Source organism: Tripterygium wilfordii, chromosome 19 (genome assembly GCF_013401445.1).
Source record: "Tripterygium wilfordii isolate XIE 37 chromosome 19, ASM1340144v1, whole genome shotgun sequence".
In the NCBI taxonomy this organism is placed as follows: Eukaryota; Viridiplantae; Streptophyta; class Magnoliopsida; order Celastrales; family Celastraceae; genus Tripterygium; species Tripterygium wilfordii.
The window spans coordinates 2572548-2585568 of record NC_052250.1 but is presented as its reverse complement, the minus strand read 5'-3'; the positions used below and the strand labels follow the sequence as shown (position 1 = coordinate 2585568).

Genomic DNA, 13021 nt, shown 5'->3' with positions numbered 1-13021 from the left:
ATTCCACAATCATTATATGTCAATATTCAGGGCTCTATTCGGACATGTTTTTATAAATAATTCGACAAAGTTTCAGTCTAGAAATCTTAGAAGATACGCTTGATCCTTCAATACTTTCTTTTTAAAAAAAAGCCAAAGTGTGCGTGTTATTGGGTGCATGGTCATGCCATGCTCACCTAACGCTTATTCATTTTATTGGACCAAATGCTACGTAAGAATTACCATAAATGTAATAACACTATTAAGATTGTTATCAAATGTTTGTCTTCAAAATGCCACACGTGAAATCAACAATATTCTTTAACAAAGTTTGATTTTATTTTTAAAGGTCATGGAGACTGAAATGTATTCATATTATTTACTCTTCACTGCAAAACATCGACCCTTTTCTTTCTTTAACCTGTTTGGTTAGTTTCCAAGAAGTTTTCCTTACGAGATTGCAAAATTTTTATTCTTGGTGGTTACATATTTACATTGCTTCTTGAGAATTGGTGGGATTTTGAATTGTTGGGTTTTTTTTTTTTTTTTTTTTTTTTTGTGAAATTTCAGGGCATTTGTCGATGAACCCTGTTGAGAGGCCGAATCGTTGTGCTATTGTTGGCGAGGTTGCACCAGAGAAAAAGGTTGATTCGGCTGTGAAGAGAGCTTGCCAAGCCGAGAAAAGGCGCATTTACAACAAATCCAGGAAATCCGAGGTCAAAACTCGGATGAAAAAGGTATTATGTCAAGAGTATAACAGACTGACTGGTATTCATCAACCATTCTTTTTCTAGTTGTTCCTTAATTTATCTATTTGGATGTTGTTATTGTTTTAATAGTGGAGCAGCACTGGATGCTCTTCTAATCTCCTTGAAGAATTCAGAGGAACTAAAATTACGCCATTGTTACATTCAATTGCTATTCATGGTGCTCTTTTCTTGATCTTTCTTTCAAATTGATGATGAACCTAAAGAACATTGGACAGGGAAAAAATTGGTAGCATTATGTTTGACTGTGTTACTTGAAGAATCCGAGAGAAATGCAGAAGATGCGTCTATTCTGAATTAGCAATGCCTTAGAACCTGTTTTTTGGGGAATGAAACTTGTCGATTTCGTTATCTTATCTTTCTCCAGTTATTCTTCATGAAGGTCTAATAAATACGCTGCTGGAGAGATGCTTAGCATAGAAACTGTTCAAAACAAAATCTTAAGTGAAGTGTCAAGTGTCAACTAATGGTAGTGTGTAAATTTGGGTTTCTACTTGCTGTTACAGTGTTTACGTTTCTGAACTGGTTTGAGTACTAGTGACATGATGTTATTTCCAAATTTTAAGCTATATAAGAGATCCACATTGATGGATGTCTCTTTACAAGATATTAGAGATGCTTACGACCTTTTAATTCTGCAATCTGATCACCTGCCCAGTAAAACTGAAGCCAGTACATGAGGGCAAATTGGGTTTAAGAGGTGGAAGCCTCTTTGTCCTTTTTTCGTGCTTTCTTATGGGGAGATTTTTTTAGCACAAAGCTGTAGACAAAATCATTAGATTGTGGACTTCTGTAATTACTAATTAGCATTTATCATACATAAGCTTTTCTCCAAATTAAATACAGATCTCTTGTTGTATTGTGAATTGTCGTATGTTGGTCATCGTGTAAAACAAAGTCGAGAAAATAGTAATCTTAAGTACTAGAGAGCCTACCCTGAAATCTAGACCAAAATGAACAGGAAAGATTGTTGGATCATTACGCCAAGACTTTAGAATATGAGTGGCTATCAGCTAGTAACTACTTTGCGAGATTCTTATGGAACCGTTTTTGGTCCCTGTATTTGATAATTCATGGGGACCGCTGCCCCTAGGGACACTAGTATTTATTAATGCAAAAAAAAGAAGAAGAAAAACAGAGAGTTATACGAGTGTGTCTCACAACATTAGGAAAATGCTGAGTTCATAAGTCAGAAGCAAAAGGTTCATCACCACATAGTACTCAACCATATATCATGCCGCAAAAGTAAATAAACAATGTTTTGGCATCCTTCTGGTATCATTTCTCTCAGGTGTCTTTTTGTGTCCATATATAGAACTTCTAGGTAGTGAATTGCCTTTTAAATTGATGAGAAGTACACAAACTCCTCTGATTTGCAGAGCTAACGGTTTTCATTGCGTTTTGAGTGACCTTAGAAGAAAAAAAAGGGCTTGTCTATGTTGAACTTATAAGAATTCCATTATTCACAAGGGTGAATATGTAACATGTGACCAGTTAAGGGATCTCCAGTTAAGATGGTATGTCTAGGTCTCTCTGATGCTTGAGTGTGAGCGTGCGTCTTAAGGGGTAACTTGATGGATTGTTTGGCCATGAGAAAGTAGTAGTTGAGAACTAATGGATAAGGCGAGTATGAATAACTTAGAATACACATGTATTACTTCAAAGTGGATTGTGAGGGGAAGTTGCTTGATATCTTGCTCTTTGCTCCTCTTTTTTTTTCTTCTTTAATTGCCTTGTGTTGTAGTAGTAACATCGTTGATATTATTGTGCTAGAGAACGCATAAGCCTTTGAAAACTATTGTCGTAGACTTGTACATATATGGTATGTCTTATCAATATAATTAGGATACATTCAGGTCAGATATGTGGATTTTTGCTAATTTTTGCAGGTTCTCGAAGCACTGGATGCACTCATGACAAAACCTGAGCCACAACCTGACGAAGTCCTTCCAATCGAAAAACTGATCGGAGAGGCATGCTCAGTGATTGACAAAGCAGTGAGAGTGGCAACATTGCACAGGAACACAGGTGCCCGCAGAAAGTCTCAGCTTGCCAGAAGAAAGAAGGCTGTTGAGGTCCGTCATGGATGGTACACGCCTACTCCTGCAGCAACTGCTTCATAGATCCCTCTTGTTTGGTCATTAATTTGGGCTGGCAGTTTGTGGCAAAAATCTGTTTTGCGTAATGCAGATGACAATGTCATTTTGTTATATTTGAGATTGTAGTTTCTTCTGGTGCATATAATTCACACCCTCTTGTAGGTCATTATATAATGTTGACTGCAAACACTGATTCTAGTTTTGTCAGCCTGTTTTAGGTCTTTGCTGAGTTGTAGAACTTTTTGAGGTTAAATCTTGCTTCAAGAACATGGAAGGCTCAAGACAGAGGATTGATTTTGTTTACTGGAGTGCTTACATGTTTAATCATGGCAGATTAACAGTTTGTGTTAAGTTACCTTTCGTTATTAATACCTTGAGGGTTATTTTTTTTTGGCACAAACTAGTGTTTGTGGGTTATTTGAACATTTTTATTACATGTAGTTAGGTTATATGCAAAAAAAAAAAAAAAAAAAAAATTTTATCAGTTGTAGCTTTTATTATGAAAAATGTTTCACCTCCAATTATAATCTTCATTTTACCCCCAATTCATGTGAAGTATTAGATATTAATGGGGTCATATATGTGTGTTTATAATCAATGAGTATTTCACATGCCACATAAATTGGGGGTAAAAATACAGTCACAAATTGGGGGTCTATAGCATTGTTCTTCTGGATTTTGATACGTCTCTCCAATGCGGTAGAGGCGGATGCATGCGTTTTGACTCGGTGCATGGGCCTCCAGTGAAATCATGTAAAACTCATTAGCTCTATGGGGTACAAAATATTATGCGCCCATTAGAAAAATAGTAGGCCCCCAATAAAAATATATAAAGGCCCCCAATGAAAACAAAAAAGACAAGCTCAATTTTCTTTTGATATATCGGCTTTTGAAGTTGATTATTGTGATAAATAAATTTGTAATATTTTATCACTTAAAACTATCACCATTGATTATTTTCATGTTATATAGTAACCCTACAAAAAATTTCTGGGGGCCGTTGCCTCCGGATCTCCTACTACTTAACTGTGTCTCCAGTGACCTCGGATTATGGATCCGCCACCGTAAAACAGTTAAGTGTTGGCTTGGCAGAAGATTCAATAATCACTAACTATGTCTTGAATCAAACATATATTTTTCATGGGTTTACCTGGTATACATAGTTTGTGAGCTATTGCACAGGCGCAATAAATTTACTCAATGCGCACCACTAGAATAATGACAACAAGTTCTCTTTGTGAAAAAAATATGGAGGCCAAGTGGCAATTGGCCTCCACCATATCATACTTGCACAAAATAGTCATCACTCTACCAATGTTTTACCAATACAATTATTATTAGTCCCTAATTTGAATATCAAATGAAGTTCAAGCCAAGATCTTTTTTCTTACATAAAACTCGACGGGTCGCCTCAGCAGTCAACAGCAAGGATCAATGTGAGATTTGTGGACTTGATTTGATTGGTGCAAGAGGTTGAATCCTAAGGTAGAATGATCCCAACCCACCTATGTACTAGACACATGCCATCAATAAAATTTTGGCCTAACCCACTATCTATACTTATATCAATATGGTCAGTTTTTGCAGCTGCAGCCACCTTGACCCGACTCTATTTCTCCATTTCTTTTTGGATAAGCAATCATATCTCACCATCTTTGCCTCCTTGGTTGAGGCACATATCACCCTCACAAAAATCACAGATTGACAAGAAATGTCAAACTTAGAAACCATGGTGTAACCCTTAGGTTGCTGGATTTCTAAAGATCATAGATTCTTGTGTTAGGTGAACATTTGCGTGCCTCAATTTCATTAGATCTGTTCACTTTGTGGGCCATTAGATCTGGAGAGAACTATTTGATGGTCCTAATCTTATCCCAAATTTATGTTTAGGTTCGCTCTCTTTTGTTTGTACTCTCCCTCTCTCCAAAAAAACGAGACGAACTAGTTGTTAGGAACATAAAATTTCACATTGATTAGACACAAGTCTATCAATGAATTTTACTTTGGCTCACCTAGACCTTCATTTCGATAATTAGTTTGTTGAAAATGATGATCGGACGACCAACTTCTGATATGATGACTCAAGGAAGAAGACGGAGGAAATGTATTTTAGTGATTTGATAGGCTTTGTTCTTTTTTTTTCTAAATTTGTTTTTAGGTTTTAATTATTGAAATATAATTTTTAATTTTTGTTTTTATGAATAAAATCCCCAGATTAAAAGATTTGACGGTCTAAAACTGAACAGGAAACAATGCACCCGAACTTTATGGAATATTACAAGTTGTCACGACCAGTAGGGTGACATGCGTCGGAATCACGAGAGGCATCACCTTATCCTCATCGGTTAGATTCAGTGGACCGCTTCATGGGAAACAGATCCGGCTCACGCGGCGAGAAGGCGGAGAATCCAGACAAAAAAAATTGTGTGGCACGCGCTGTTTAAACAGACAACAAAAGCGTCGTAACCGCCGTAAGGTAACGCCGCCCCATCCTATCTATCTGCTTTACATGTGCCACGTGCACAGACAAGAAGGCGCGTAAAACCGTGACGCCTCTTTCTACGCAAATCATGCGCTGACGGCTGCGCCGATATATACAGAGATTTTGGTCAATGTTTTGGTTGACTGAGATTCATTATCTCTTTTTTACTTGCACACTTTGAGCGTGACTTTGACGCTCCTCCTAAAGATCCCTTTGCTTTAATGATCACCACTTTGAAAAGGTTGGCCATTCAAAAATTTTTGTATTTGAAAGTGGAGACTAATTAGGAGCGTTAATAACAATAATTTTTCTTTTCTTTTTCTTTAATTCTTACCACGGAATTATGAAGCTGATCCCTACACCAACCTCTCAGCAGTGTCGCACAGTCATGATTACAAATTTATTACTTTTCAAATAAGGGTTGGGCCCACATTTGTTTGACTTGACATTTCTTTATTAATTTTATTTAAAAAATATTTACATTATAATTTTACTTAACAATTTGTTTGGTAACAATTTTTATTAATATTTACAATATTATTTTTATTATTTTATTTCTTTTACTAATTAACATTTTCAGTTTTGATATAAAATAATTTATAATTAATGATATAAAATTAATTTTAATAAGAATTCTATTTATTATATTTAATTTAAGATAAATTTTAATAAAAAATTTATAAATCTAATATTATAATACTCTATTTCAACCGTTTTTCCGCTAACATCAATTTTTACTTCACTAAACACTTCACAACATATTTTACAGCTTTAAGCTCAGGTTTTTTTTTTTTTTTTTTTCACAATTTTTCCGCTAGTATTGAAAATCAATCTTTTCGCTCTACCAAACGGACCCTAAATGAATTTGAAAGCATGCAAATATACGTGAGATGATCAAGTTAGATACAAATTACTTAGTTCGGAACTTTCTAGTGAAAATCAAAGTAATATTACTGACTATTCAGAGCTTAATCGAATCATATGTATGGATTATTGTAATCTCATATGTCACGCCAAAGTAAATCAATCTTACTAGACTAGCAATTAGTATTACTATTGATAACACTAGGCCAAACAATGTCAAGAAGCGAAGAAAAACAAGAAATTTGTCTTGCCCTTATATCCTTTCCATTTTCTTATTGAATCAAGATTCTTTCTTCTCTTCTTAGACGAGTTAGGTATAACGATATTGTCTTCACATAGGCGCTAATTCCAACGAATTTTCAAATATTTGTCCAACATTCAATTAAAATTGAAATATGAAAAAGCATTTATTTTTATCAAACTCGAAAAATCAAAAAGTAATTAATATTTTTTCTTAAATTTGATATTGAATCTTATCCTTTTATATCACACGGCACTTTCTTATACGAGCATGGTAAGTCCATTAATGTCCACTCAATTACAACCATAAATATCATAATAGGTAATTTACTAATTTTTACTAATACAAATAGAGGAGGGTAAAAAGGGAAATTTGACAAATAATCACAAAGATTTGACACACGTGGGACATTGTGATTGGTAGCCCAACTGACTTGCGTAGTGGTTCGAGCAGGAGAAGCCACGTCGAAGGCTTTGACTGTACACAACAAGCGCCCCAAAAGGAGCGTCTCTTTAAACTACACCGTCTCTCTCTCTCTCTCTCTCTCTCTCTCCTCTTTATAAATCCCAGCACTTGTCCTTCTTTTCCCCAAATCACCCAACATACCAGACAAGCGAAGCAAAGCGAAATCAATGGCTCCAAGAGAGAAGCCCGGCCAATCCGTGAACCATAACCCAAATGCTTCGAAGGAGATCCGTTACCGCGGCGTCAGGAAGCGTCCGTGGGGCCGATACGCGGCCGAGATCCGGGATCCGGGGAAGAAGACCCGGGTCTGGTTAGGCACTTTCGATACGGCTGAAGAGGCGGCGCGTGCGTACGACGCTGCCGCTCGTGAGTTTCGTGGCGTAAAGGCCAAGACTAATTTCCCTTCCCCTGTTATGGAGTTTACCCGCAGTTCTAGCCAGAGCAGCACCATTGATTCCTCTTTTCCTCCGCCGACCGCGATGTCACAGCTCGACCTCACTCTTGCGGCCAACCCTCGTCTCTTCGGCGGCGCGTACTTCACCCTCGCTACGGTGGCCCACCCGACAGCCTTCTTCGATGCCTTCGCGCCGCGCGTAGGTTACGGTGTTGTTAATCCGAAATTTAAGGCGGTGGTGGGAGGTGGCGGGGCCCATAGCGAATCTGATTCGTCCTCTGTCGTTGATTTCGAAAACCAGGGTCAAGATCTGGAGCTTGGTGGTCCATGTAAATCCAAGAGCGAAGGATTATTCCTCGATCTTGATCTTAACCTGCCCCCACCTGAAGTGGCCTGACCCGACGACACACCTGCCGATCTAATACTTATGAAAACGAAGTCGTGTTGCTGCTCTTTTGCTTAACTTCAAGAGCTGGATTTTTGTATATAGACATAACTGAGGCCGTGTCCTTTCTCCTGTGCCTGTTTTTTTTTTTCCAACTGATGAGGAACTTAAAGATTTCTCATTGTTGTTGGTTCGTTACTGTTAACGTTAAACATGAACATGTTTTAGTTCTCCAAGATCAAAGATTTTATTTTATCTGTGGTACTTTTATCCAGTTTTGAGATTGAGTTGGATCTTGTTTGTCTGATGAGAAAACGAAGGAAAATGGAGCCAGCATTTGGGTCATATGATGAGATTTTCTGTCCTGTATATCTTTGTCCTTTCGTGCACGTAGCTTAAGATTCGTTGAAAGTTGAAACTAGTATGTAATATGTAGGGATGGTCTCTCATAGTCACACGTGTACTCTGCCGTTTGTACGGAAATATACTCTTATTTGACTAGTATTTCTTATAAATCTTATGCTTAATTAATATCAATGGATTAGTGGTCAAGCAAAAATGTAATTATTAACAAATAATGTGACATAAGAAGAACAACATATAAATGCTTGAGACTCACGATTAATATGAAGTATTGGATTTTAAGTGGATCGTACATGTGTGTTTATAACAATGACTATTTTAATATCACATAGATTTTGGGTTTTTTGAGATCACATCTTGGAATGTAATATTGCTATTTATTTATAATTTCATTACAAACATCAAGCTCGTTCTGAGTGTACGATGTTGTTTCGTTATCAATGTTATAAAAACTTTGCAGGACATCGACCCGGGTGAGGGGCTAACTCATTCGTTCAACTAATGGGTTATCGGTTAAACCGAGTGTTTACCTAAAAAATAAAATAATATTGGAGTAATATTAAAAATAAATATCATAATATTTATCGGTTAACACTGATTGTTATAGTCAATTTCCATAAATTTATATCAAATTAAGATCTCAAAATGAACAATAGAAATGGAATGAAACCAAAACATTGTCGTTGATCTATTAGAGTTTCCTCATGCTAATCAAATTTTACAAAAATAAACCAGAAAATCAAGATCTAATCTTGTTACAAGCGTACAGTCATGATGAGGAGCACGGGGCCTCTCTCTGTCGCTCATCTTGTGGGGTCACAAAAAGCCCATCACTCCTGATTCACGAACCCAGTTTGTTCCTTGTTCACACACAACTCTAGGAGTGATAATGATCGAACGTCTGAAAATGAGAGGTAGTTAATGTGGGTCCCTATGCAGCCGCGTATGCTGATTCCATTCCGTTTAATTAATAGAAGGCGGCACCGACGGCTTAACGGCCCGTTAAAATTATGAGAGGAGTAGGTGGGGTCCACTAAGCAAGTGATTTCGTAATTCCGTGTTGACGATGTACTTTGTCGGGTTTTCTTTTGTCGTCACGTGCAGGCCACCGTCCATATAAGTATTTATTTATTTAATTTTTCTGTTTTCCGTTAATTTCCGAGAAAATACTCTTGACATTGAGCAAACTAATATACTTTTTGTTTTTGATATTGTCATTGAGAAAATAAATGATTCCTAAAGTTGATATTCGACTTAGTTAGACCTCAACTTTTCTTAACAGATTCACCATATATAATAGTAAAACTGTAAAAGAGTTCATTATCGACCGATTTATAGTTTTACTATGAACACCACTATCGATCACATATTTTAACTCATTCGAATATTCATTTATAATATAATCATTTATTATTGATTTAAAACAAATTCTATCAGGGTTAGGATACATGAAGATTATAGGTAAATTTGTAATTTTCAAACATAGTAATAGCTAATATTTTTCATTTATGCAATTTATGATATTAATTACTAGGGCCACAAGCATGTCTTTAGTTCACATCGTAAATAAAGGCTTCAACAAATTATGATTCTGAATGGCCACATTAAAATTGGGTCAAATGGAAGATTTGACAAACCAACATGAGTACGTGGTACATGGAAACATAATGTGATATTATTGTTTGCCAGGTATAAATTACGCATGCAGCAATAGTATGGATCCCAGTGTTTTTGTTCCAATTAATCCCAAATATTGAAATGAATGCACACGATTTCATGTGAATTATGTGGGTTCATAATTTTTACATATATCATGTGCGTCCATCTCAATGTTTGGGATAGTTGGAACAAAAGTAATAGAGTCCCTTGCATTTTTGTAAAGTACAACACACACATATATTTTTTTATATTGTTTAAGGCATATAAAAACATCTTATATTGGAAAACAAATTCTATTTTCGGAAAACAAATCGTAGCATCAATGATGATGAGTAAGAGCCTAAAAATTTGGAGAATTAGAATGTAACTTGTGTATGTCAAATTCTACTCCCATGACTTGGTATTATATGGATTGAATATATGATCGTCTAATAAAGTAGGTCCAAACAGCTAATAGACATTTTTGTTATCCTAAGAGTGGCTAAGACAAATATTTATGGCTAGTTTAATTCGAGGATTTGGAGGTCATAATGAATGGAAAGAGGATGTCAGAAAGCTATTTTTTGTCGATATTTGGATCACACTATTATATTATTTTCCTGATATCTTTGATTTCTTTCGCCATGATTGGATCACATTGTAGGACAAATATGGATGTAATTTTTGCATCTTGGTATTGTCCGGTTCGGGATACGCCTGCAAACATTCCTACCCTGCCGTCACGTTTTTATTTCAAAAATTCATGTTCATTCCGCCTGCGCTGCTGCTAGAACCCATAGCCTCCCTCGCATGATGATTGTGGAAGTTGGAAATCGTACAATCAATCAATGTACTAGGCCTGTGTAATAGTAAGCTCTGTTATGGTTTATGTTTATTTACTAAGCCTGGCCCATTGGTATTGGTCTGGTGGATTGAACCAAAGTTGTTGCCCAGCCCATCCCCTTCATGGGCCAGTTGGGCTAAGCAGGATATCGCTATTAATTTTAGTATTTTCAAGAAACAATCGATGTTCTTATTTTCGGTGTCAAATGTAAAAGGGATAAGTATCGCATAAACCCTCAAAGTTATAAAAAAGGGTTAATTGAGCCCTCAAGCTTTTTTTTTCATACCAATTGAGTCCCTCGACTTCAACAGGCGGGTCACGTTTGCCCTTTCCATCCAATAATGGTACAATAGTTGAGGCAAGAAGCAAATCCATAATATCTATATGCTAGAAGATATTAGGAGGGCAATGATGAGGAGATTTAGGGACAAAAGACTAAATACGTCAGCCGTTTTCACAAAGACTGTAGGCCCAAGAGCAAGCCTAGGAAGAGAACATTGTTAGCTGGACTTGGCCTCTACATCAATCCTGATACCGGCCAATCAATCCTCAATGTAAGTGAAGAGTAAAATTTCATTACTATAGAGGGGCTCAATTGACATGAAAAAAAGTTTGGAGGCTCAATTGACCCTTTTTTGTAACTTTAAGGGCTTCTACGATACTTATCCCATTTTAAAATGATTTCCAACAGTAACGAAGGAATAACAGTTATGAATGAATGAAGAAGGTGGATGCTTAGTGACGTAAAGGAAGCAAACAAAGAGAACCTCATGGAAGTGGTTGCTTAGCATGACATCATTCAGAGCGACGTAGTGTGCACCCTCGGTTGAATACTCGACACGAAATGTAGTTTGTCTTCATCTACCAATTACTTGATTAATTAGTTTAATTCCATTCGCCAACACTAACCCATGTCTCTTAAACGAAATTTTAAAAAGTTTGAACTCTCAAAACACATGTTAAATTTTAAAAAAAAATTACATATTCAGAATCAGCACATAAACCTCTTTCTAATAAGATCCATTGTCGATGAATTTTATTGGATGAATCTTAATTCCATTATTTTCTTCAATGAAATTTCAAAAAATAATCTATTCAGAATTAAAACAATGAATTGTAGACTCTGTATTTAAAAATAATGGAATCTACATTAAAATAATAAATTTTGGACAATGAATTCTAGGATAAAAGAGTGGAATAAAGTTATTCCATTGATAAAATCAATGAAATAAACATGTTCACAATTTAATTCTTAAGATTTTCTTATTTTGTCTTTTAGATCAAGTCGTCAACGAAGCGTTAGTCAATTCCATCGACACTTGACCGAATAAGAATCAGACACGTGAATTTGTTCCTGTGACGTATATGTACGTACGGCATGCTTCGGCGACAAAACTTTTGTTGACTTCCACTGCGACACCCTTAACTCTAGGGTTTGATGCAATTTATTTTTCATGGTACGGTAATTTCGTCATTATTTAATTTTTTTAGATAGATACAACATCCTTACTAATCGTAGAAAGATACATTTATAGCGCAACAATATGATACGGAACACCAATTCCTGATAGTGTTAAACAAGTATATGAAATTAATTACGTACATGGGCTTGTTTGGCATGTATGATCTCATATTTTTGTGTGAGTCCATGAATATAATTACTCAATGCACAACTAAATAATTAATACCGATTAAGATTCTCATGGATTTCCTAATAATCACAAAACAGCTTGCCAATAGTATCATGTTGAAAATAGATCATATGAAGGATAGTGTCATAAAACAAGAAGTAAAGTGACACAATCTAGTTACCTAAATTGAGTCGTAACTGGAGCCTAGATTGGAAAAATTAAAAAAATAGTAACCTAAATTGCGATAAATATTTGTGAAAAACCTTTTAGTGATGTTGGGAATTTGGATCAGGGATGAGTCCACATTACATGGGCCTAACATGAGTTTACTTGGCATTGCATGGAAGGTCAATATCTCAAAAGCTAACGGCTTATGAGACTAGACCCATCCAACACCTTATTATAAACTACACATGTTCTTTATATTTTTTAGATGTGCATTTTCATGAACACCTCTTCATTTAAGTCACCATTTAGGAATGCATTATGTACATCCAAGGGGTGCACTATCCATTTATTGGCGGCTGCAATAGCTAAGAAAATTCTCACTATGACCATTTTGACAACAGGAGCAAAGGCCTCCTAATTAATAATCAAAGCCAATAGTTTGACTATAGCCTTGTGCCACAAGTCTTGCCTTATGTCTTTCTATTGATTGACTCATCTGGATTGTATTTGATCTTGTAGATGCATTTGGATCCTACAGCCTTTCTTCCTTTGGGCAATTTAACAATTGTCCAGGTATTGTTTTCATTTAAAGCATGAATTTCTTTGTTCATGGCTTCACACCACTGAGGAATCTTAGATGCCTCTAAATAATTCTTAGGTTCATGAGTGACAGATATGGCAGCCAAGAAATGATCAAAATT

At 36.0% G+C, this 13021-nt stretch overlaps 2 protein-coding genes across 2 annotated transcripts; both read left to right on the top strand.

The window, feature by feature from the left end:
• The first annotated feature begins 522 nt into the window (after positions 1-522).
• On the top strand, positions 523-3196 carry LOC119985032 (30S ribosomal protein S20, chloroplastic-like). The gene is made up of 2 exons (XM_038829189.1): positions 523-716; positions 2636-3196. Exons 1-2 carry the CDS (start codon positions 561-563, stop codon positions 2867-2869), a joined length of 390 nt encoding a protein of 129 aa, XP_038685117.1. The 5' UTR covers positions 523-560; the 3' UTR covers positions 2870-3196.
• Positions 3197-7001: 3805 nt separating this feature from the next.
• On the top strand, positions 7002-8021 carry LOC119985078 (ethylene-responsive transcription factor 4-like). Its single transcript, XM_038829249.1, has one exon. The coding sequence runs from the start codon at positions 7065-7067 to the stop codon at positions 7686-7688; it is 624 nt and encodes a 207-aa protein (XP_038685177.1). The 5' UTR covers positions 7002-7064; the 3' UTR covers positions 7689-8021.
• Positions 8022-13021: the final 5000 nt, after the last annotated feature.